Raw genomic sequence first — 27,525 nt, forward strand, 5'->3', positions numbered from 1 at the left:
CCTGGGTCAACCCAGTAAGTTTAGGGTAACCCTAGGACTTCCAATGACAGACTGATAACTTAACATAACAACTTTTGATTTACATCTAGGACCTGATTCTGTGTTCGAGGTCAACGACCAGACAACTGCTGGAACTGAGATTGTGACTGAATACCTAGAGCCAAGTGCAGGTGAGTGAATAATTCTATCATATGTGTAAATGTAACTATGATCTGATGCCAGCTAATAAGAATTGAATATAATTGCTGTGTTATTTATTTCTGTTCAATTACTCAAATCACTGCATAATGACTGTCTGTTGATCAACACTGTGAATTCTTCTATGATGATTGTGAATGTTAGATTAGATGCCGTAGTCGGCTTGGAAATGAGGCCCGTGGTAGCCCATAGTATGGGATGCGATTGACACCACCTGACTCATACGATGCCATATAGGCATGGGGCTAGAGTTTCATCACCCGTGCTACGCACCCTTACCAACAGGGGTTAAGGTGTTGGATGCCTGTGGGGGCAACCATCAGAAAAAGAGAAAAGAGAAAAATAAATGAATAGAACACCGGAATGGTGCATGAATGTATAGAACACCAGAATGGTGCACATGGACTTTAAGCCAGAAAAGAAAAGAAAAGAAAGAAATGGATTGTCCCACGGGTTAATCACAGAGGGCTGGTCAGGCTAACCTTGGTGAACGAATGCGGGAGCTGACTGGTCCTCTCCGACAACTCAATGGGTGTATCGTTGGAAGGGGTTAGAAGCCCGCACCAGGGATACATGTATTGGGGATTGTAGTAGCACAGACTCGACTTAGTTGTATTGCTAGGTGGCTAATAATTAAACTAGACTTGCATATCATGTAGGACCATATGAGTTATGAATAGTAATTGCATGTGCATGCATGATTGATGTTATTTGCTCATGAGCTCAGTGGGGCTCACACTCTGTTATGCAATGTTTTTCTTAGATGATTTTGTAGGTGGATGCCGCTATGGCATGGCGGGTCATTTTGAGGAGGAGAATTTTGGTTGTTACGATGATATTGGTGTGGACCCCGACGGAGGTCATACCGATCCTACGCACATTTTTTGTGGTTATTGATGAAGACCATTGAATTGTGTTTGTGATAGCTTTTTGACTTGGAGACTCCTTTTGGGTTATTTGGAGTTATCCCCGTTCTGACTTGGTTGTTGTAGTTTTTCTTTTTCCTTTTTGGGGTTGAGTATGCTCGCCCTGTACATGTCTTTGTATGTAGTACTGTACTTATCAGCTTTGCTTCTTTGTTTTCTTTGTGTGGGTTGATGGGAAATCTAAAACTTTTATATGTATATATTATCACTGTTTTCTCGTATCGCTATGCTTCCTTTTATTATTGAACTGTAGTTTATCTACTGCACTCTAATCTTGCCTATGGTAAAGAGATGGTTGTGGTTCCATGATCGTAAGCACTGCTTCTAAATCCGTAGGATTTTGGCGAATTGTCGTTATACAATTCGGGTCACCTACCCAATCCTCCTAGGGGGTGGTTTGGGGTGTGACAGAGCTTGGTATCAGAGCGGGAGGCTCTTCTTATGATTATGGATTGCAGACTAGGACTAATAAGCTTAAACAGTAAAACATGTAATAATTAAAATTTATAAAGGGGGTAGATGTAAATAAACAAAAGTACATAATTTCCATTAACTAAAAGATAATTATAGTTAAGCCATTACATAAGCTTTAATTACATGGGCTAAAATGCAATAAATACATAGCTGATCTATATAAAAAAAAAACAAAAAGAGGAAAAGTACACAAGCATAAAAACAAAGTGATCAGAACCACGTAGCAAGAATGTCCGGAACTATTGGAATTACTCAGTCGAATGCAGATCACTAGGAGGAGGCTGAGTTTGGCGAGAGTCAACTCTGTAGAACCTGTCCCAAAAGTCCAAACGCTGCTCGACAGACCCCACTCTCATCTCCAAGGAAGTGAAGCCCTAATCCACACTAGTTGCCAAGCTAGAGAGCTGAGTGCCAAGACTCTGGAGATGTGTCAACATTTGCGCCCAATCAGAAGGTCCTGGAACCTGAGAGCTAGTAGTACCTGTCGTCTCATATGCAAGTAAGTCAATAAACTAAGTGTCAAAACCCTCGAAGTCACCTGGACCTATACCCTGCTCCTCTACACGTATGCCCTGGGTATCCCCTTGAGTGTCTCCCTGCTCCATCCTCTGCACCTCCTCATCATGCACATCATCACCATGCTCCACTCCATGCTCCTCTCCCTGCTGTATCCCCATCTGCCCCTCATCCTCTGGTGGTTCCTCCCTAGGCACCTTCATCGTCAGAATGGAAGTCTTATCTATGGGCCTGCATCTGGTCTTATCAATGTACTCACCCTCCAATGGCACCCCAAAATATCGAAAGACCGAGATGAGAAATCTCCCATAGGGAAGGTTCCCATCAGCTGGGTTCCGAGCGTGATAAAGCATCAACTGAAGTAACAGATATGGGAGGTTGATGATTGGACCCCCCTGACTAGCTCCCAAGAGGCAGTAAGTAATGTATGCCCTCATCATGGATATGCTACCCTTGTTACCGCCTTTAGGGTAGATGTTGTAAGTCACACACCTACTAATCACCCTAGCACTTGGCTTGTAAGAGGTCTCAGACTTAGGCGTGTCCGGAGAACCTCTCAAAGCTTGGAAGACTGTTCTCCTGGTCTCCAAAGAGAACATCTCAGATATGTCCATACGAGGCTGATAGTAAACCCTCTCTCCTATGTCAGGTAAACCCAGGATCTCTACCAATAGGGTAGTGGACAGCCTGGTATCCACTCCCTTCACCCTACTCTCCACTCCAAACTCCTGGGCACTAGAAGGCCCCAGGTTACAGTGGAAGTACCGAACCAAGTTGGGATAACAAGGCTCGGTAGGAGATAACATCGATGCCCAACCTAGGGCATTGAATCTGGTAAAGAGGTTGTATTGGTGGAAGTCCTCTACTTGCACCACCCGGCCATTCACTATCTTTACGGAAATGAAATTCTTCCACTCCTTAGCGTACTCATACCTAGAGAAAAGTTGGTGGTCGAAATCTGGTTCCTCGGAAGATGAATCTTCTCTAGGGGACGAAGGTGGTACCGAAGAATAGCAAGATTCCTCGGATTCGACCCGTAGCCTCTTTTGGGCTACCGATTTCCTAGCGGTACGATGGCTTGTAGACATCTTCTACAAGGAATAACAAAAATAATTAGATTAGGACAAGGAAAACAAAAGAAACCCTAACCCAAGGAAAGATTTAAAGAAATAAACAACTATTTAGGTAATGTAGAGAAGAAAGCATACCTAGGCACCCGTAGACTCGCAAAAAACCACGGGGGTTTGTGAAGATTTGGTGTGGACTAGGTCACACTACCCTCCAAGAGCTTCTCCTAGGTGTTTAGTTAAGTTTTGAGAGGAATAGAACCAAAATGGGGCCCTCTCGGACTTAAAAAGCCTGTGCCCGATTCTCTGGGCGATGGCACTGGGCGATGTGGCAATGCCCAGAGACATCGCCCAGTGTGTGCACTTTTTCTGTTTTAGGTTATTCACATACAAGGACTTGAGATTTGACCATATTACCCTTAATGAACATAAAAATATGAACTTTCTCAGAAGGTTTAAAAAATATATATATATAAAAAAAAATAATAATTTAATCGAGTACTAAGCAAACACAACCTTCTTAAACCCAAGGGGTGAAATTTCTATTTGAGGGTTGAATAGAGCACATAGGGCTTGGAAAAAAAAAACTTTTGTTGTCGTGCTTATGATAAATATTTAATATATATAGATAAATGTGTATAATGATTGGTGTGTACTACCTAATTACCACATGTTTGCATATTGATGTACGAACTGCTTGGAGTGCTGCTATGCAAACAGAACTTAGATAAGTTGGTATGTTGTAGTAAGGGATTAGTAAGTACAGGGAGCGTAGATCTCATCCTAACCAAGGCCTAGGATGGCTGAGAATAGGACCTAATAGGGTTCGTAGTAAATCAAACACCTAGATGCTAGGGTACCTCGAGCCAACTTAAGAATTTGTTTCATTGATCTTTAGTTATTTCAGGCCCAGTAGTTGTGTACTTGATTTGTTTTAATTAAGTATGCCCTAATGTCTAGAACCATTCTATGTGACAAGACCCACTATCTTGACTAAGGCTGGAGACCCCAACATCATGATTTACATTAGACATCTACGAGAGAGACTGAGATGGATACGATTAGTGTTACCCCGAGCTGAGAATCGACTAGACTTTTACTTGGCCATCGCTACCATTAGTGGACCCGAGGAACAAGAATATTTTATGAGATTAGCTAGAGAGGTAAGGGCTAACATAGAATTTCTACTGGCAATGGAGTTTGTGATCGGGAAGAAGCTGGAGATGCTTGCTTGCTAGATCAGGTAAATAATTAAAAGTCTTTATTTAAAAATCTAAAAATTTTCAATAGTGCCATCCATAGCATATTGACACATAAAATGCATAAGAAAGAGGAACATAAGGCATTCAATAAGACACATCACCTAATAAACCAAGACAGTGAATCTAACAATCCACCTTACTGGTGTGACTCATGATACTCATGGGAACTGTGGACTGGATTTGTACCTGCTTAGCTAGAAAACAACTGTTGATCCACATAGATGAAATTAGAATATTGAACACGCTCCTCTTTTCAGAGAAGCGACAATAGTCAACACTAGAAGTTCTCGTGGAGGTCATAAAGGTAAACAACCTAGGGTTGTACCAGAGGTTGAGCTGCCTAACGAAACTGAGGCTCAAAACTCTAAGGCATCGCCAGCTTCATCAGGAGCACCAACGGCTGCATAAGCTACTACAGCAGCACCTCCGTCAAGTGTGGCAGCCGGTGACGTGACTGCATTCATGACCACGATGATGCAGACCATGCAACAACAACAGGAATTGCTTGGTCAGATGTCTACACAGTTTGCAACCATGATGCACGAGCACGCAGCACCCCCACCACCACCCAATCGACCAGTGCTATTTCCACCACCTGTGCCTCAGCATTTAGCAAAAAATTCCACTGCCAAGGTTATGGAGAGATTCAAGAAACTTCAACCGCCTGCATTTTTGAAAATAACCTCTGAGGCAATGCAGCGGAATGATGGATTAGTGCCCTAGAAAAGGCATTTAAAGTACTTGAGTGCATGGACGCACAAAAGATTATTTGTACGGGTTATCAGTTGCAGAATGAAGCCGAAGCTTGGTGGAAGGCAACTAGGCCAAATTTGGAAGCTGCTCACCCAAATCCCACGTGGGCACAGTTCAAGGAGATTTTCTTCAAGAACTATTTCCCTGAGAGTTTTAAGGACAGGAAAGAAGCAGAATTTATTGCGCTGGTGCAAGGAACTAAATCAGTGTTGGACTATCAACAGCGATTTGCAGATCTGTTCCATTTTGCCCCAGAGCACCTGAAAGGGGAAGTTAGTAAGGCCAAAAAATTTGAGAAGGGACTCAAAACTAAAATTGGGTCAGTACTGTCAATCATGGATATTCGGGATTATGCTCAAATGGTCGAGAAAGCAAAGATAATGGAGGATAGGTTTAAGGAAAAGGAGGAAGAAAAGACTGTGACATCGTCTGGTTTGAACAAAAGGCCAAACAATTTTCAAACCTTTGGATGGCCAAATAAAGTTTATAGAAGTTTGAGTTCAAGCCCTACTTCGACTTTGTATTGTAGGCCGAGCGTGGGTTAGAATTCTTTTCACCCTACAATTACTCGGTCTGCTCAACCTACTACGAGTCAAGCGACGACAGCAGCCTCGCTAGCCCAACCAGCAACAAGTTAAGCGAGCAAAGCTTCAACAGCTGGAGCTCCACCCTTTAAGTGCTATCTGTGCAACAAGGAAGGACATATGGCCAGAGATTGCAGATCACGTGGGTATGGCAACAACTCATCAAACCAGCCCTACGCTAGGCCATTTCAGCCACGGGACAATCGGATGCAAGGAAAGGTGTATGCTTTAACAAATGAAGAAGCTAAGGCAAACCCTGACATATTGACAGGTAAGTTGCTGAACACTACTTAACTATAGGGAATAATTGAATTACTACATGTAACCTAAATTACCTAAGAACCCTAGGTACCCTGAATGTCTCAACTATACCAGCACGAGTATTATTTGACTCGGACGCGACCCACTCTTTCGTCTTCTCAACTTTTGCGGGTAAGATGAAAGATCAACCAAGGGACATCGGGCACGAGCTAGTAGTCAACACACCGACAGGGAGTGTTGTGAGTTTGAAGGAGGTCTATGACCCTTGTCAGATTGAAATTTGTGGGAGAAAACTAACCGCACGACTGATAAAGATGGATATAAATGATTTTGATGTGATACTAGGCATGGATTGGCTATTTGTATATGGTGCAATCATCTTATGTGCGGAGAAAAAGATAAAATTTAAACTAGAAGATGGGTCAGACTTCACCTATCAAAGTGAACCAAAGAGGACATCTAGAAGGATAACATTATTCGCACTCCAGGCGCAAAAGTTACTAGAAGAAGGATGCCAAGGCTTTTTAGCCACTGTGATAGACACGGAGGCGAAGATAAAACCCTTGGAGGAACTCCACGTTGTTAGAGAGTTTCCCGATGTATTTTTAGAAGATCTAACTCAGCTGCCGCCGGCCCGCGATATAGAGTTCATGATTGATATGATTCCTGGTGGAGCACCGGTATCTAAGGCACCATATCGTATGGCACCTATCGAGTTAAAAGAGTTGCAAGCACAACTTCAAGACTTACTGAAGAAGGGATTTATACGACCCAGTGTATCACCCTGGGGAGCACCCGTGTTGTTCGTAAAGAAGAAGGATGGTAGCATATGACTGTGTATCGACTACCGCAAGTTGAATAAATCGACGATCAAGAATCGATATCCGTTGCCACGTATCAACGACCTATTTGATCAGCTACAAGGAGCAAGAGTTTTCTCCAAGATTGATCTTAGGTCAGGATACCATCAACTGAAGATCAAAAGCGGTGACATTCATAAAATGGCGTTCCGAACTCGATATGGACATTATGAATTTTTAGTTCTGTCGTTCGGATTAACCAACGCCCTGGCAACATTCATGGATATGATGAACAGAGTATTCCATGACGTGCTGGATAAGTTCATCATAGTATTTATTGATGACATCCTGGTGAACTCTAAGAGTGAGGAAGAGCACGCACGACACCTTACTTTCGTGTTGCAGCGATTGCGAGAACACCAGCTTTTCACCAAATTCAGTAAGTGTGAATTTTGGCTTCACCAAATCGGATTCCTAGGACACATTGTCACCAAAGACGGCATCAAAAGTAGACCCAGGCAAGGTGAAAGCAGTTCTCGAGTGGGAGACTCCGAAGAATGCCACTGAGATCCAAAGTTTCTTAGGATTGGCTGGTTATTATCGACGATTTATTGAAAATTTCTCATGGATCTCGGCGCCCATGATGAAACTCACAAGGAAGGGTGCTAAGTTTGAATGGAATGTAGCGTGCGAGAAAAGCTTTCAGGAATTGAAGAACCGGTTGGTATCAGCTCCAGTTCTAACCATTTCGGATGGTACCGGAGGAATGGTAGTATATACCGACGCATCCAGAACAGGATTGGGTGGCATCCTGATGCAGAAAGGTAAAGTGGTCACCTACGCCTCCAGGCAGTTAAAAGAACATGAGAAGAATTACCCCACTCATGATTTAGAGTTGGCGGTGGTAGTTTTCGCATTAAAAATCTGGCGACATTACCTATATGGTGAAAAGAGCGAGATCTTCAGCGATCACAAAAGTCTAAAGTATTTCTTCATCCAAAAGGAGCTGAATATGAGATAGAGGCGATGGCTGGAATTGGTAAAAGATTATGACTGTGAAATCCAGTACCACCCAGGTAAGGCCAACATTGTTGTGGATGCATTAAGCAGGAAATCTCAGACTGCGTCCCTCGCATCTTTGGTCGTAAGTGAGCAATTAATAGAAGAACCTCAGAAATTTGATCTAGAACTCATGATCGAAGGAACGGCTATGCAATTTACAGCTATGAACCTGTAGCCATCGATACGAGAGGAAATAATTGCAAAACAACCATTAGATCCCGAGCTGGCCAAAATAATTTGGGAAGTTCAACAAGGTGTCCATAAGGACCCAGATTTTTCCTTGGCCCATGATGGTGCATTGAAGTTTCGAGACAGACTGTGCGTGCCTGATGATTTTGACATCCAAGACCGAATTCTTAAAGAGGCACACAACTCACCCTACACAATCTACCCCGGAAGTACAAAGATGTACAAAGATTTGAAGAAGTATTACTAGTGGATGGGAATGAAGGAGACCATAGCAATATACGTGTCCAAGTGCCTCACCTGTCAACAAATAAAGGGAGAAAGACACCGACCGTACGGATTGTTGCAGCCACTTCCCATACCTCAATGGAAGTGGGAAAGGATCACTATGGAATTTGTGACAAATCTGCCCAACACCAGGAAAGGTATGAATGCAATCTGGGTGATTGTAGATGGACTAACAAAGGCACCTCACTTCATACCAATCAAAATAAGCTATCTAACGGAGAAGCTTGCTCAGATATACACTGAAAACATAGTTCACTTACATGGCGTGCCTGTCAGTATTGTGTCTGACAAAGATCCTCGGTTCACCTCAAGGTTTTGGAGAAGTTTGCAGAAGACATTGGGATCTCAACTAAATCTTAGCATGGCTTTCCATCCGTAGACAGATGAACAATCAAAAAGAACCATTCAGAATCTGGAGGACATGCTCCGAGCCTGTGTTTTGAAAATGAATGACAGTTGGTATGCTCACATACCTTTGGTGGAATTTGCATACAATAATAGCTATCACTCCACCACTGGCATGGCACCATTCGAAGCACTCTATGGAAGGAAATGTCGAACTCCGCTATATTGGGATGAAGTTGGTGAGCAGAAATATCTCGGACCTGAAATGATTCAAGCGACCTGCGACAAGGTGGATGTCATAAGAGAAAAGATCAAGACAGCCCAGTCGAGACAGAAAAGTTATGCGGATAATCGAATGAAAGATATTGAGTTTGAGGGTTGGAGAAAAAGTATTCCTTCGAGTATCTCCAACCAAGGGATTGCTACGTTTCAACAAGAAGGGCAAGTTGAGCCCAAGATTCATCGGTCCATATGAAATTCTTAACAAAGTGGGACCCGTAGCATACCAACTGGCTCTACCACCATCCTTGTCAGGCGTCCATGATGTTTTTTATGTGTCAATGCTATGAAAGTATTTAAACAATCCAACACATGTATTGTCAGCTGAACCTGAACAATTAGACGTGGACATGACATATGAAGAACAACCCATGGAGATATTGGGCAGAAAGGAGCATAACCTCCATAACCGCACCATCACTTTTGTAAAGGTTTGATGGGGAAACAACCCTGTAGAAGAAGCTTCATGGGAACGTGAAGAGGAAATGAAGGAGAAGTATCCCCAACTTTTTGGATTACAAGGTAAGAAAATTTTGGGGATGAAATTTTTGTAAGGTGGGGAGAAATGTCAAACCCTACTCCTAACTGGTTGGATTATTGATTTAAGGGCAGGAACCCCTGTCCAGGCAACTAGGATCACTGTGGAGCATCACACCACTTAATGAGATCAATGAGAATACCTTGAACAGGTTTCCTTATATACCTGTCAGAAGATGGATAGCAGACCCTTGCAACTGCTCAAAGCTTGATGTATGACTTGGATCCTAGGTAATCTCTCTCCTCCCCAAATAGTGGGATGCACCTATGTGAAAAGTGTGTAAAATCTCCTATTAGGCATGTGGAGACAATACCCTGACTTAGGGTCAAACCCTGTGCAAGCCCCATTGAATTTCAGCTTGCTGGAATTCTCTAGGCGATGGCACTGGGCGATGCATCAAGGCCCAGAGACATCGCCCAGTGACTGATTTTGAATATTTTAATGGATTTTATTTATGGGGACCACCCAATATAAACATAGGCACCCTCCACTGATAGAGGGAAGTCTGAGGGATCACCTCATGACCTCAGTTCACTGTGGACCCCACCGATGAGCCCAGAATCAGTCGAAATCAGTTCAAAAATTGATTTTTAAAAAGGGACTTAGTGACCAAACAGACCTTAGTTGGTCTTGGTCTATAAATAGGGGAGGCTTAGGACTCATTTAGAGATTTCAGCTCTAGGAGAATCCGCAGGAGAGAAAGGAGAGAAAGAAGAAAGAAAGAAGAAGAAGGAGAAGAAGGAAGAAGGAAGGAAGAAGAAGGGCTGCTGCCACCACCCATCTAGGCTGGAACCGAGCCTCTCTAGGCTCAGTGCAGGTATAAGAACACCCTCTATGCCTGCTGTTTCTATTTCCCTTTCTCATTTTCTATGTTTATGCTTCCTGGGCAGCCCAAACTAGCTAGGGTTTGCCTAGTACTGGTCCAGATCTGCCATGCAGACCTTGTGCATGGAAGATCTGGAATTTTATGTATTTTGAGCATTTAGTTATGCTGTTCCTTTGGCCGAAACCTGGTTGTGCCCACCTGCACTGCCAGATGGCCCTATTGATCTGTGATTTGGAACCCTGGGTACAAGGTAGGGCTGCAGAGACGAAACCCTAGGTGATTACAGCCTTGAACCCTTATTATTCATGCATTTCCAGCCTTGCATGTGGCTGAAACCAGCTCCCAAGCCTGGCCAAAACCCTATGGTACTATTCATCTGGACTGCTTGGGTAGCTCTGGCAGCCTGATGGTGGATCTGATGGATGATTCAATTGGACCATTAGGTAGGCCATCTCAGGGGCTACCTGATCCCCTAAACATGCAGAAGATCATGTATAAGCCTAGCCTGAAAAGCCCAGCCTTGGGAACTCAGCCCAACATCGATTTGCAGCCTTTGGGCGATGTCAGAGCCAACTCCCAGTGAAGGGAAATTGGTTGGATTGATGGACAGACCTGGGGAATCTCACCCACTGACCCCTGGACACTGTGGGAAGGTTGGAAAATTACCAAAAAGCCCTTCCCCACATCTGTCCTTTTATGGAAATGTTTTGGAACCTTAGTGGGCCCCGCAGGTAAAGGAAGCCCCACTGTGCTTGGTCCTACAGCACAGACAAGTTGTGGACAGCACTGTAAACATATTCTGACCTAGGGTCAGATACTACCATTAAAATGACCATTTTACCCTTTGAGCCACTGGCACTGGTTGATGCACCGAGACATGACCTAAGGTCCAGTGCAAGGCCCAGTGATTCCAAGTGTAACCAACTAAACCCCGGGTCAACCCAGTAAGTTTAGGGTAACCCTAGGACTTCTAGTGATAGACTGATAACGTAACATAACAACTTTTGATTTACATCTAGGACCTGATTCCATGCTCGAGGTCAACGACCAGACAACTGCTGGAACTGAGATTGTGATTGAATACCTAGAGCCAAGTGCAGGTGAGTGAATAATTCTATCATATGTGTAAATGTTATTATGATCCAATGCTGGCTAATAAGAATTGAATATAATTGCTGTGTTATTTACTTCTGTTCAATTACTCAAATCACTACATAATGACTGTCTATTGATCAACAATGTGAATTCTTCTATGATGATTGTGAATGTTAGATTAGATGCCGTGGTCGGCTTGGAAATGAGGCCATGGTAGCCCGTAGTATGGGATGCGGTTGACACCACCTGACTCATACGATGCCATATAGACATGGGGCTAGAGTTTCATCACCCGTGCTAGGCACCCTTGCCAACAGGGGTTAAGGTGTTCGATGCCTGTGGGGGCGACCATCAGAAAAAGAGAAAAGAGAAAAAGAAATGAATAGAACACCGGAATGGTGCATGAATGTATAGAACACCAGAATGGTACACATGGGCTTTAAGCCAGAAAAGAAAAGAAAAGAAAGACATGGATTGTCCCACGGGTTAATCACAGAGGGCTGGTCGGGCTGACCTTGGTGAACGAATGCGGGAGCTGACTCGTCCTCTCTGACAACTCAATGGGTGTATCGCGGGAAGGGGTTAGAAGCCCGCACCAGGGATACATTTATTGGGGATTGTAGTAGCATAGACCCGACTTAGTTGTATTGTTAGGTGGCTAATAATTAAATTGGACTTGCATATCATGTAGGACCATATGAATTGTGAATTGTGATTCCATGTGCATGCATGATTGATGTTATTTTCTCACGAGCTCAGTGGGGCTCACACTCTGTTATGCAATGTTTTTCTTAGATGATTTTGCAGGTGGATGCCACTGTGGCATGGCGGGTCATTTTGAGGAGGAGACTTTTGGTTGTTACGATGATATTGGTGTGGACCCCGACGGAGGTCATACCGATCCTGCGTACATTTTCGATGGTTGTTGATGAAGACCATTGAAGTGTGTTTGTGACAGCTTTTTGACTTTGGGACTCCTTTTGGGTTATTTAGAGTTATCCCCATTCTGACTTGGTTGTTGTAGTTTTTCTTTTTCCTTTTTGGGGTTGAGTATGCTCGCCCTGTACATGTCTTTGTATGTAGTACTGTACTTATCAGCTTTGCTTCCTTGTTTTCTTTGTGTGTGGGTTGATGGGAAATGTAAAACTTTTATATGTATATACTATCACTGTTTTCCCGTATTGCTATGCTTCCTTTTATTATTGAACTGTAGTTTATTTGCTGCACTCTGATCTTGCCTATGGTAAAGAGATGGTTATGGTTCCATGATCGTAAGCACTGCTTCTAGATCCGTGGGATTTTGGTGAATTGTCGTTATGCATTTCGGGTCACCTACCCAATCCTCCTAGGGGGTGGTTTGGGGTGTGACACCCTTGCACAGCAATCTCAAATTTTTTAACTTTCTCCCTCATCTGTTTCTCTCTTTCAGTCTTAGGGGGATTTTGTGGGGTTAAGGACTATAAATTCTTCCTTCTTTATCACAACCTTGGGTTGTACCCCGCGTATGGGCGTCACCCTAGGTTCTCTGGGGATTTGTACATTGTCTCCTCGAGACTGACTTTGCATTTCCTGAACCATCTATGTAACTAGATGCCTCATCTTAGTCATCTCTCTTCTCATGCTGACCATTTCTTGACTCAAAACTTCTTTCGAAGAACTGGCCTCTGGTGGATCCATGGTACTTGTAAGAGGAGGTGACCTTACTAGACTCTACCTCGCGGGACTAGAAGATGGGCTGGGATTTCTGTTGGATGAAGGGGATGGAGACTTGTGGAGGTTGGGCTGAGTTACTTGGCCGGCCTAATCGTCCCAAGCGGGCAACAAAGGGTTCTTTCATCATGGAATTGTGCCTTGCAAGGGTAAAAGATTGCTTTAAGATTTTGGATGACAAACAAATTATCATTCTTCTTCTTTTTTATCTTTTTTTTTTATTTCTTTATATATGTATATATACATATCTATGTTCTGGTTTACAAAGCAAATATACAAATAGTGGTTGGGTAGCATAACGATCCATTTCTGACCTCTTCGCTTCACCTCACTCGGGTAATTAGTGGTGGGGTCTCCACCAGACTTTAAAATGACCTGGGAACAACTCCCACAGCCTTATAGGTCGATATAATCTTACCCTAAATCCTTCCTTGTTCAATGGCTCCCAGAGATTGAATTAAGATCATCACGAAGAGGCTTTCTCGAGGATCTCCGGACGGTCTATCCTCAGTTAATGTAGAGTACCTTCCATTTTGGGATAACCAAAGCTCCATTATTGACATAATGTCCTCGGCGGTGTACCATTTTTCGAGGGACTATCGAGGCTACATTTTTTTTTGATACACCATCCAGGATGATTATGTCGCTTTCATCGAGGGACTATCGAGGGACTATCGAGGGACATCTGAGGGGTAAATGGAGCTCTTTCCCATGACGAGTAAACTACATTAAGGAGGATATACTGTAAAGAACCTCGTTTTCAGTCCCGAAGGGTTGCTACATTAGTTTGTGGCATATCTTAATCATATATGGTCTAATTTCCTATATGATGCATGCAATGGGTAGGCTAATAGGACAGAAAAAGGTTACCCTTGATAGAACCGATATACCTATCGCTCATGGTCGTGAATTGTCGGCACATGGTGCTTTTATTATACCTGGAGAGTAGGTCACATGATCTCAGAGTAATCAAACTAGTGCCCTTTTTTAGTAGCAAAGTACCCTATGGCACACTAGTGAATACCCTCGTCGGTGATTCTAAACTCGTACAGTAAATATCAAGGGCTGTGGCTTCGCTGCGAATTACCCATATCTACATATGGGGTCCAATGACTAACCACAAGGCTGTGTGTTTCCATGAAGTGTTGTGTGTGTGTGATAGTGGTAGTGGAACCGGGGATCATCTGATCTCAGAGTATTTAGTATGATTTGCCCCACCTCCCCGGGGGTAGAGGCACAACAAGGAGTACCCTCGTCATTTGACTTCATTTCGAACATGATGCATGATGTAGTTAGTACACAAAAGGGGTTAGCCAAACATGTTATCAATCAATAATGCAGAAGGAAGAATATTATTACGTTCCGCATCTAGTATTGAAAGCTTGACCATCATTCCCTAGCAAAGTCGCTACTATGAGGATCTGTTCTTTTTCGGGAACTATGTGCATTTCGACGATGCTTAGTTCAGACAGGGGTTGGGTTATGCTCATCGGTTGGAGAGAGAAGGAATGTATCTTCTCGAAGGTTATGATTTAACAGGGGATGGGGGTCATACAATTAAATGAAATGGAGTCGCTACCTAGGATTAGGGCCTAGGACCCATTGGTGTAGCCCTGGGAAGTGTTGGTAAATCACTTCCCTCCCCAATCATTGGTTTTGATGTTAACAAACAAACATGTTTGAAGATGGACATCAAGCCAAGAAGCACAGAACCAAAGAATCAAATAACTTGGATGATCAAGGATGCTGAAAAGTCATGCGAAGCTTCATCAATAGGTAGATCTAAACAAGATCTTTTGAAGATTGAAGAACATCTTTGAAGGTGTCAAGATGAAGCTCGATGACCGAAGACTTATACCTTTAGGGACACACCACTTACGCACAATTTATTGCATGATATTCTTAATGAAATTTGCATTGCATACATCATACATTTTAGAGACCTTAGGAGGCTAGATTATATACTATAATATAGCCTTAGCATTAATAGGGTTTAATATGTGTAAGTACCCATAAGAAATATTGCCAAAAATACCCTGTTTGTGAACCAATTTTAGAACCGGTCGACCGGTTGATCTTTACACAGATCGATCACTGGTCATAGTAGCTGAAGTGGGATGTACTAGTTGTGGAACCGGTCGCCCAACACCAATCGGTTCCACAATCGGTCAATCAGGTTGGTGCAATTTGACTCCAACGGCCATGTTTTGCAACAACTCTCTTAAAGAGGTCGACTGGCACACAAAGTGGTCGACCGATTTGACTAAAAACTAGTCGTTTTTAATCCGTTGTGACTCAAACCCACTCTAGACTTTTTGTATATATAGAGCAGCTTCTTAGCTCTATATACAACACTTAAAACCCCTCAAGTACGAGCCATTAAAGACTTGTTTGTGTGAGTTTCAAATCAAGTGAGAGCTATATTCAAGCATCAATCTCAAGCTCTCCTTATTGAAGTTAAGCCATCTCTTATAAACACATTCAGAGAGAACTTCAACACATCAAAGACCTTCTCAATATTTATATTCAAGCATTATCATCTTGAAGGCACTTCATTAAGCATTCATGTACACATCATTCTTCACTTGCAAGGAATACATGTCACATTCCTTGCCTATATAATCCTTATCTTTTATCTTTCAATTGTTTATGCTTTTAAGTTAAGAAAGCATTTTCACATTAATCTAGACTATACTTAGATTAGTGTGTAGGATCCTCTTATCCTATGAAAAAGAGTTAGGATCCTCTTATCCTATGAAAAAGAGTTAGGATCCTCTTATCCTGTGAAAAAGAGCTAGAATCCTCTTATCCTGTTAAAAAGATTGTAAATATGTTCTTCCCACCTACTGTACTGAAAGGAAGCTACTAGTGGAATTCTCTTAAGGTTGAGAGGAGTGGATGTAGGCTTAGTGTAGGCGAACCACTATAAATATTGTGTCTTCCTTTTTTCGCATTATTTTTGTTTGCTATTTTGCTTTAAACACTTAATTGGAAGACAAATCGAAAAAGGTTAAAAATTCACTAGTGATAACCTATTCACCCCCCTCTAGGTTATCTCACAATTGGTATCAGAGCAGAAGCTCAATACACAGAGACTAAAGATCCATGACAGCACACCACAATGCACTCAAAGGACTATATGTCTCAAGACCTCCACTGTTTAATGGTGATAATTTTGCATATTGGAGAATTAGATTTAAGAACTTTACATGTGTACATAACTTAGATATCTGGCATGTTATTGAAAATGGACCATATATTTTCACTAAGAAGGTAGGTGATGAGAATGTACCCAAAACCACTGATGAACTATCTCCAATTGAAAAGGAAAAAATTCAACACAACTTTAAAGCTATTACCTTTTTGCAATACGCATTAAGCGAATCTGAATTTGATAAAATAACCATGTGTGAGTCTGCCAAAGAGATTTAGGATACTCTTGTCGTTTTCTATGAAGAAACAACACAAGTGAAAGAATAAAAAATTGATAAATTTGTGACTGAATATGAATTATTTAAGATGTTAGAAAATAAAACCATTGCTAATATGTTTTTGAGATTTACTAACATCATAAACAAGTTGAAGGGCTTAGGGAAGACCTACACCAAGTTCAAAAATGTGAGAAAGATTCTCAGGTCACTTCCTCCAAAATGGAGACCTAAGGTTACAGCTATAAAAGAATCAAAGAATCTCAACATAGTCCGCATGGATGAGCTTATTGGATCTCTCCTAACTCATGAAGTTGAGTTAAATGAAGATGACAAGTGGACAGAAACGAAAGAGCCAAAGAGAAAGACTATTATTGCACTCAAAGCTGCAAACTCTTCTAATGATGAAAGCGATGAAGACGAAAATCTGAGTATATCAGAAAAGGAGATGTCTCTAATCACTAAGAACTTTCAAAAATTCCTCAAAAGGAAAGGAAGAAAGTTCTTCAACAAGAGACAGACATCAAGAGAGAATAAAGGTAAATACATCTCTATGGATAAACCTTCTTTTTCTAACAGAAAAGAAATAGTTTGTTATGAATGCAGAAAGCCTGGCCACTTCAAAACTGAGTGTCCAAAGGGTCAAGATAAGAAGAAAGCCTATGTCAGTAAAATATCATGGGATTCAAATGAAGAACCAGAAGAAGATCAATCCGAAGAAGAAACCACAAATCTAGCTCTGATGGCTCATGAAAGAGAAAATGAATTAGAGGTAAATTCTGACTTTTTTAGTTCAAACTCTATAAATAGAAATTCATTTGATGATATTGATACAAATGATATAGATGAAGAGGATATAGAAAGAGGCTTTGAAGCTCTTTATAAGGCAAGCCAAAAGCTTGAGGCTTCTAACTCTACATTAAAGAAAGAAGTTATTAGTCTTCATAACAAGGTAGATAATTTACATGATTATATTGCTAAGCTTGAAGAAGAAAAGGAAAATTTGAAGTCCGCTTTGATCACCTTTACCAAAGGGCAAAAATCCTTAGATGCTCTTCTTGGTACACCACAAAAGACCCCTCTTGATAAGGAAGGTTTAGGCCATGATGAGAAAATCCCACAATAAGCCAAAGGAAAGAGTAAGATAGTACATCCAAAAGAAGCAAACCAAGGTCAAATTCTCAAGTACCCTCTTCTAGAAACCTAAGAAGAAAGCAAAATTATGGAAAACCAAAGAATCATGCCTTCCAATATACCTATCACAAAAGGTATAGGTCCCAAAGGGAATTTGTCAAACCTTGCCCTTGACTGACTGGAATCTTGACTGAAGGACAGGAACCCCTGACATGGCATCAAAGCACACTGTGGAGTATCACTCCAGTGATTGAATTTGATGAAGAAACTCTATGGACGTCTTCCTACATACCTGTCAGAAGATGGACTGTTGATCCTTGCAGTTGCATATCCCACAGTATAATGTACTGCTTGGACTCTAGGTATTCTCTCTCCTCCCCATAAATATGGGACCCACCTCTGAAAATAGGTGTAAAAGACCTTGAGTGACATGAGGGTGCAAGGTCCTAACCCTGAGTCAAACTCCTGTGCAAGCCCATAGAGAATCAGCCTTGCTGAAATCTCTACGCGATGTAGACATCACCCAGAGACATCGCCCAGAGTGGGAAAATGCAGTTTTTCCATAACTTGATCTGTGGGAACCACCCATATTGGACATGGACACCCCCCATAGGTTGAGGGAAGTCTGAGGGACCACCTCATACCCTTGGATCACTGTGGACCCCACCTGAGTGCCCAGAATGACTGAGAATGCAGCAAAAAATGCATTTTCAAAAAGGGCCTTAACAACTAAACAGACCCTAGTTATGGGCTGGGCTATAAATAGAGGTGCCTTAGGCTCATTTTGAGCTTTGGTTACTGTTGAAATCGTGGAGGGAAGGAGAAGAAAGAAAAGAGAGAAAAGAGAAGGAGAAGAAGAAGAAAAGAGAAGTAGAAGGGGGAGGAGGTCTCACCTTGCATCTGCATCCATTCCCAGTTGTGTTCAGGTATAAATCTAAACTTATTTCCACTGCTTTGATGTTGCTACTAATTCTTATCCATGGATATCTGTGTTCTTAAAGCCTTTCTGGCCATTGGTAGCCCAGAACAGTTGGGAGCTGCCGAGGACCATCTTAGATCTACCATGCAAGCATGATGCATGGAAGATCTGAGTATTTTATGGTGTTTTGCAGATCTGTTTTACATTTGGAACCGAAACATGGGTTGTGCCAGGCAGCACTGCCCTGTTACACAAAGAACTGGGCAATTTGGGGCCCAAATTATGTGTCCTGGCTGCATGAAACCTAACCCTAGGTTGTAGCAGCCTTGGATCATAGTAATAAACATGAATCCACCTTGCATGCAACCAAAACCATGTTTTACAACTAACGATATGTTGGGTTACTATTCACTAGGCTGTCTAGGCAGCTCCTGGTAGCCAAGTGGTGGGCCCAAGTGAAAATCCACATGGACCAGTGTCAAACCCTGCTCCTGACTGGCTGGAATTTTGACTGAAGAACAGGAACCCCTGACCAGGCAAGCAAGAACACTGTAGACTATTACTCTAGTGATTTGGATTGATGAAGAAACCCTGTGTGGATCATCCTACATGCCTGTTAGTAGATGGATCACTGACCCTTATTGCTGTACAGCTCATAGCATTATGTCTGGCCTGGACTCCAGGTAATCTCTCTCCTCTCCATAATAGTAGGACCCACCTTTGGAAAAGTGTGTAAAAACCCCTAAATGACATGTGGGGACAATGCCTTGGCCAAGGGTCAAACCCCTGTGCAAAACCCACTGAGATTCAGCCTTGCTGAAATCATTGGTTGATGCACTGGGCGATGCAGGCAACTCCCAGAGACATCGTCTAGTGTGCAAAATAGTATATTAAATTGGTTTTTAATTGTGGGGACCACCTATAATGGACATGGGCACCCTCCATAGATAGAGGGGAGTCTGAGGGACCACCTCATACCCTTGGTTCACTATGGACCCCACCAGTGTGCCCAAAATCTTTGTGAATCAGTTTAAAAACTCATTTTCAAAAGGGCCTTAGCAGCCAAATAGACCCTAGTATGGGCTGGGCCAATAAATAGGTGAACCATGGGCTCATTTAGAGTTCTTATTACTATTCAAATCATGGGAGAGAAAGAAGAGAGAAAAGAGAGGAAGAAGGAGAAGAAGGAAGAGAAGGAGGGATTTGAGTGGCAGCCTTGCATCCAAGCTTGGATCGAGCCTTCTCAGACCTAGGCAGGTATAAACAATATTGCTCCTACCTGCTGCTACCTTTAAATTCATATATTTGATAGTGTATCAGCTCTCTGGCAGCCCAGAACAGTTGGGAACTGCCTAGAACTGCTCCAGATCTACCATGTAAATGTAAAGCATGGAAGATCTGAGATTTTTGAGTAAAATTACAAGGCTGTTATGCTGGTCTTGGAGCCGAAAGCTGGTTGTGCATAGCTGCACTGCCAGATGCTCAGTTATTTGACCGATTGGAGCCCTAGATGCAAACCCTGACTGCATGGGACCAAGCCCTAGGTAGTAGCAGCCTTGAATCATCATTTCACATCTATTTACAGCCTTGCATGTGACCAAAATCAAGATCTGTTGCTATGGAAAACCCTGTGACACTATTCACTGGGCTGTTTGGGCAGCCTTTGCCAGCCAAGTGGTGGGCCCAATGGAGAATTCATATGGACCAAAAAAGATCACCCCTGGGGTTACCTAACACCCTAACATGCATAGGAAGATGTTTTGGTCACTGCCCATAACACAGCAACCTAGGGATCTCAGCCAAATCGCGGTTTGAAGACTTTAGGCGATGCAATGGGCGATGCACCCAACGCCCAGAGCCATCGCCCAGTGAGTGAAACACTGTTGTTTTGGTATTCTAACTTGGGGGACCTCACCCAATGGTCATGGTACTATGTGGGAGGGTGGAAAATGACCTAAAAGCTCCTCTCCACATCTGTCCACAGGAAGGGAATGCTTAGGAACCCAAGTGGGCCCCGCAGGTGATGGAAACCTTGCCTGTGCTTAGTCCTACAGCATTGCCAAGTTGAAGACAGCATTGTAAGCCTATTATGACCTAGGGTCAAGTACTAACACTGAGAATGACCATTTTACCCCTAGACCACCATCTCTGGATGATGCATCGGGACATAGACCTAAGACCCAGTGCAAGGCCCAGAGAATTCCAAGTGAAAACCAACTGAACATCGGGTCAACCCAGTGAGCTCAGGTTAACCCTAGGACCCTTAGAGATAGATTGGAATATTAAAATGACAACTTCTGATTTATATCTAGGATTTGATCCCGCGCTCGAGGCCTATAACTAGACTGTAGTTGGAACTGAATTTGCGATCGAGTTCCAAGAACCAAACCCAGGTGAGTGAAATATTATTGTGTATGTACATGTAACTATGATGCTATGCCCGCAATTAAAATTCATATTACAAATGCTGTGTTATTTAATTCTGTTCAATTACTCAAATTACTACCAATGATTGTCTGCTGATCAACACTGTGAATATTATCTGATGATTGTGAATGTTAGACTAGATGCCGTAGTCGGCTTGGAAATGAGGCCTGTGGTAGCCCGTAGTATGGGATGTGATTGATACCACCTGACTCATACGATGCCATATAGACATGGGGTTAGAGTTTCATCACTCGTGCTACGCAACCTTGCCAATAGGGGTTAAGGTGTTGGATGCCTGTGAGGGTAACCGTATGTGTATATGAGAAAAGAAATGAAATGAAATGAAAAGAAATGTGTTTGCACCGGAATGGTGAATATGGGCTATAAGCCAGAAAAGAAAAGAAAAGAGAAAAGTGATGGATTTCCCTACAGGTTAATCACAGATGGCTGGTCGGGCTGACCTTGGTAAACGAATGCGGGAGTTGATTGGTCCTCTCCGACAACTCAATGGGTGTATCGCGGGAAGAGGTAACCAAGCCCGCACCAGGGATACATGTATTGGGGATTGTAGTAGCACTGACCTGACTTAGTTGTATTGCTAGGTGGCTAATAATTAATCTAGACTTGCATATCATGTAGGATCATGTGGATTGTGGTTGCACGTGCATGCATGATGATATGTTTTGCTCACGAGCTCAGTGGGGCTCACACTCTTTTATACATCTTTTTCTTAGATGATTTTGCAGATCAATGCCACTATGGCATGGAGGTTCATTATGAGGAGGAGAGCCCTGGCTATTATGATGATATTGGTGTGGACCCCGACGAAGGTCATGCCAATGATGCGTGCATTCTCGGTGGTCATTGATGAAGATCGTTGAAGAGTGCACTTGATGCTTTTTATCTTGGGGACTCCTTTTTGCTTTTTTTAGGAGTTTATCCCCATTCTGTATGTGGTTCTGCAATAGTTTTTCTTACTTTCTTTTTGGGGTTGTGTCAGCTCTACCTGTATATATTTATGTATGTATTTTCTTTGGCTTTGTTTCTTGTCAGCTTTACTTCTCAGTTTGTGGGTAGTTTGGGAAATGTATCTGAACAAACATATGTATGTATATATATTATCATCATTTCCCGTACTGCTACGCTTTCTCTTTGTTACTGTAATTGTAGTTATTTTGCAGCACTCTGATCTTGCTTATGGTAAAGTGATGAATGTGGGCCCATGAATGTAATAACTGCTTCTAGATCCGTGGGATTTGGCGGATTGCCGTTACGCAATTTAGGTCACCTACCTAATCCTCCCAAGGGGTGGTTTGGGGTGTGACAACCAGTGCACAGTATACCCCTGGGGGTCCAAGATGACCAACATGCATGGGGAGAGGATCCATGCACTGCCCATGGCCTGCAACCTTGGAATCTCAGCCTGATTCTGGTTTTACAATCTCTGGGCGATGCAGACATCACCCAGAGACATCGCCCAGTGAATAAAATTTCACTGTAATGTTGATCTGACTTGGGAATCTTCACCCATGGACCATAAATCTGTGTTGGAAGGGGGAAAATGACCAAAATGACCCTCCCCACATTTGTCCACATGTATGAATGCCTTGGGTACCCAAGTGGGCCCCGCAGGACTTGGAAACCCTGTCTGTGTTGGTCCTGCAGCACTGTCAAGTTGGGGACTGTATTGTGAGACTAATGTAACCTAGAAACACGTACCACTATGATAAATGACCATTCTGCCCCTAGACCACAAACTCTAGATGATGCACCGGGACATAGGCCTAAGGCCCAGTGCAAGGCCCAGAGATTTCCAAGTGATGACCAACTGTACACTGAGTCAACCCAGTGAGCTTAGATCAACCCTAGGACATCCAAAACCAGTTCAGAATGTTAAATGACATACTCCTGATTTATATCTAGGATTTGATCCCGCACTCGAGGCCTATAGCCAGACTGCAGCCAGAACTGAAACTGCAACTGAATTTCTAGAACCAGACCTAAGTGAGTGAAATATTATCGTGTATACATGTGTAACAATATTATTATGCCGACAATTAAATTCTTCAATTATATTGCTTGTTACTTAATCAAATTCAATTTCTCAAATATTACACATCGTGTGACTGTTGATCAACTCTGCTTGAATTTATCATGATGACTGTGAATGTTAGACTAGATGTCGTAGTTGCCTTGGAAATGATTTTGGTGGTAGCCCGTAGTATGGGACACGGTTGACACCGCCCGACTCATACGATGCCATATAGACATGGGGCTAGAGTTTCATCACCCGTGCTACGCACCCTTGCCAACAGAGGTTAAGGTGTTGGATGACTGTGAGGACTACCATAAAAGCTCAGGCGTTTACACCGAGAAGCCTCAGCATAGTTGGGATGCCCCAGAGTAAATATGCCGGGAAGCCTCGGGCTACAAGCTTGGGTAGCACAAATAGGTGAATCTTGGCTATATGCCACATAAAGTGTATCCTCGAATTACATGTTGGGAAGCACCGAAAGGTGAGATTATATTGAGTCGATTACCTCACAAGTTCAATCTAGAGGGCCGGTCGGGCTGACCTGGGTAGGGAGATCCTGGAGCCGGCTGGTTATCTTCGATAACTTAATGGGTGTATCACGGGAAAGGGTAACCAAGCCCACACCAGGGATACATGTATTGGGGATTGTAGTAGCACTGACATGACTTAGTTGTATTATTAGGTGGCTAATAAATAATCTGGACTTGCATATCATGCAGGATCATGTGGAATGTGGTTGCATGTGCATGCATGATGATATGTTTTGGTCATGAGCTCAGTGGGGCTCACACTCTATTATATATGCTTTTCTTCTAGATGATTCTGCAGGTGGATGACGCTGTGGCATGGTGGCTTATTACGAGGAGGAGTGCCCTTATGATTATGATGCTATTGGTGTGGACCCCGACGGAGATCGTACCAATGATGTGAGCATTCTCAGTGGTTATTGATGAAGACCAGTGAGGGGCGCTTCTGATGCTTTTTGTCTTGGGGACTCCTTTTTGCTTTTGATAGGAGTTTATCCCCGTCCTTGGTTCTGTCTTAGTCTTTTCTTTGCTTTTTGGGGTTGAGTTATCTTGCCCTGTATATATATGTATTTCCTTTTGACTTATGTGTATGTCAGCTTTTCTTTTCAATTTGTGGGTGTACTGGGGAATGTATCAAACTCACTTATGTATAGATATCATCAACATTCCCGTATCGCTATGTTTTATCTGTTATTATTATAATTGTAATTTATCTATAGCACTCTGGTCTTACTTAAAGTAATGTGATGAATGTGGGACCATGAATGTATTAACTGCTTCTAGATCCGTGGGATTTAGCGGATTACCGTTATGCAATTCAGGTCACCTACCTGATCCTCCCAGGGGGTGGTTTGGGGTGTGATAGAATTTGTTCCCCAAAAGCCACAAAGGCAATACTATAGACCATAAGCTTCATACTTTATGAAAAGAAGCTATAGACCTCACCCAAACCATAGATCATACAAGCCTTAGTATCTAAGACATCTTGAATCTTATACCCCTCAAAGAAGGAGACATCAAAACTCCTCTGATAGTCAAAAGAGGATACCTTCTCCCTTGAATGTCTATGTTCCTAGATATCAAAAACCAAAAACCCACAAATCTATAGCTCAATCCAAATCATCCTCAAGTAGCTATGGTCAATCCCCAAGAAACCTTTACTCCGTGAACTATTCTACTAAAAGAGTATGGGTGCCTAAAGGAACCCTTGATCCTAACCACAATGGACCCATAAGAATGTGGGGGCCAATGTATATTTAAATCTTGTTTTGTAGGTATGCTTGAAGAGCAAAGATCAAATTGAATGGTACATTGATAATAGATGCTCCAAGCATATGACATCAAATGAAAAGCTTTTTACAAAACTAAGAAAATATGATGGTGGATGGGTAAATTTTGGAGATAATGGCAAAGGAAAAATTATTGGCATCGGAAACATAAATATTGGAGGTACTACTATTTCAAATATTTGTTTGGTAAACAAACTTGCTTACAACCTACTTAGTGTAAGTCAACTTTGTAGTACTGGGTTTAAAGTAAACTTTAATGTTTCACAATGCTTAGTTTTATAGATGCTAATGATGAAATCATATTGAAATGAACTAGAAATAATAATATATATACTTGTATTAATGATGAAACTAATCCTAATATTACATGTTTAATTTCACATGAAGAATCAAATATTTGGCATAGAAAGCTTGGTCATATAAATATTAAGTTGATAGAATCCATTGCATCTAAAGATCTTGTTAGAAACTTACCAAACCTAAAATTTGACAAAAATTATTTTTGTGCTGCATGTCAAAAAGGCAAACAAGCAAGAATTTCTCATAAATCTAAGAATATTGTATCTATAAGTAGACCCCTTGAATTGCTTCATTTAGACTTGTTTGGTCCTATACCTACTCCAAGCTTGAGTGGTAAAGTATATAAATTTGTAATTGTTGTTGACTATTCTAGATATACTGGGACTTTGTGTCTTAGACACAAAAATGATGCTTTCAATGAGTTTGCAACACTATGAAAGAAAATGCAAAATCAAAAGGGGTATTTGGTCACTACTATAAGAAGTTATCATGGTGGTGAGTTTGACAACTCAAACCAATTTGGAAAATTCTATGGTGATGAAGGTATCATACACAACTTCTCAACTCCTCGAACTCCTCAATTTAATGGGGTTGTTGGAAGGAAAAATAGATCTCTTCAAGAGACTGCCCCGACCATGCTTAGTGAATATTCTTTACCAAAATATTTTTGGGCTGAAGGTCTAAATACTGCTTGCTATATTTTGAATCGTGTTTTAATCCGAAGGATTTTGTTTAAAATACCATATGAATTATACTTTGAAAAGAGACCTAAGGTTGACTACTTTCAAATTTTTGGATGTAAATGTTTTATCTTGAATACTAAAGATTCCAAAGAGAAATTTGAAAAAAAATCTGATGAAGGTATTTTTTTTTGGATACTCTGGCAACAGTAGAGCCTATAGAGTATTTAATAAAAGGGCCTTAACTGTGGAAGAATACATGAATGTCAAATTTGATATTTCACTTCCCAAAGACAGATATAAACCATTGGTTGATGATGATGAGGATATGTTATCCAAGATCAAAAAGAGAGTTGAGACCATCTCTCTAGTTGATTCCATCAAAGATACCCCTTTAGAAAAGTCAACTGAACTTCCTAAAGACATAAGACCTGTAATGCATCATCCCTTAGATTAAATAATTAGAAATATTGATAAAGATATTCAAACTAGATCTAAAATTCAAAATACTTGTGATTTTGCTGCTTTCTTATCCATGATTCAACCTAAAAACATAAAAGAAGCATTGGTAGATAATGATTGGATTCTGGCAATGCAAGAAGAATTACATCAATTCGAAAGAAATGATGTTTGGGAACTTGTTTCAAAATCCAAAAATAAATCCATCATTGGAACAAGTTGGATTTTTAAAAATAAACTTGATGAAAATGGAATTGTTGTGAGAAACAAGGCAAGACTAGTTTCTCAAGGTTATAATTAGCAGGAAGGAATTGACTTTGATGAAACTTATGCTCGTGTAGCTAGACTAGAAGCTATAAGAATGTTGCTAGCATTTGCTTATCATAAGAACTTCAAACTTTATCAGATGGATGTAAAAAGTGCATTCTTGAATGGTTTTATAATTGAAGAAGTTTTTGTCTCTCAACCACCTGCATTTGAAAACTCTACTTTGTCTAATCATGTTTATAAACTCAAAAAGGCTTTATATGGACTTAAACAAGCACCTAGAGCCTGGTATGATAGATTAAGGAAATTTCTTATTGAGCATGATTACATTATTGGTAAAGTAGACACAACCTTGTTTGTTAAGCACAAATGTTCACATTTGATCATTATTCAAATATATGTCAATGATATTATTTTTTGTGCTACTGATGAATCTCTCTGCATTGAATTTAGTAATTGCATGAAAAATGAATTTGAAATGAGTTTAATGGGAGAATTGAATTTTTTTTAGGACTTCAAATTAAATAAACCAAAAATGGAATTTTCATTAATCAGTCTAAATATATTAAAGAATTATTAAAGAAATTTGATATAAATGCTCAGAAAGTCTCTTGCACTCCTATAAGTACCTCACTAAGTTTGCCAAAAGATGAGAATGGAACTCCTTCTGATCCCACTCGATATCGAGGTATGATTGGCAGTTTGCTCTACTTAAATGCAAGTAGACCTGACATTATGTTTAGTGTTTATGCCTGTGCTAGATTCCAAGCTAGCCCTATGCAATCTTATGCTAGTGCAATCAAAAGAATATTCAAATATTTAAAAAACACTGTTAATGTAGGATTATGGTATCTATGAACAATAATTTTGAATTACTTAGCTTTTCTGAT

At 41.5% G+C, this 27,525-nt stretch overlaps 1 protein-coding gene across 1 annotated transcript; it reads left to right on the top strand.

Moving 5' to 3' along the window:
• The first annotated feature begins 16,716 nt into the window (after positions 1-16,716).
• On the top strand, positions 16,717-17,724 carry LOC122650671. The gene has a single exon (XM_043844067.1). The coding sequence runs from the start codon at positions 16,717-16,719 to the stop codon at positions 17,722-17,724; it is 1,008 nt and encodes a 335-aa protein (XP_043700002.1).
• The last annotated feature ends 9,801 nt before the right edge of the window (positions 17,725-27,525 follow it).

This window comes from Telopea speciosissima, chromosome 2, assembly GCF_018873765.1.
Source record: "Telopea speciosissima isolate NSW1024214 ecotype Mountain lineage chromosome 2, Tspe_v1, whole genome shotgun sequence".
Taxonomy (NCBI): Eukaryota; Viridiplantae; Streptophyta; class Magnoliopsida; order Proteales; family Proteaceae; genus Telopea; species Telopea speciosissima.

What these genes read in the sequence shown, in the direction of transcription:
- LOC122650671 (XM_043844067.1), top strand. Translation starts at nt 16,717, where the DNA reads ATGTTTTTGAGATTTACTAACATCATAAACAAGTTGAAGGGCTTAGGG.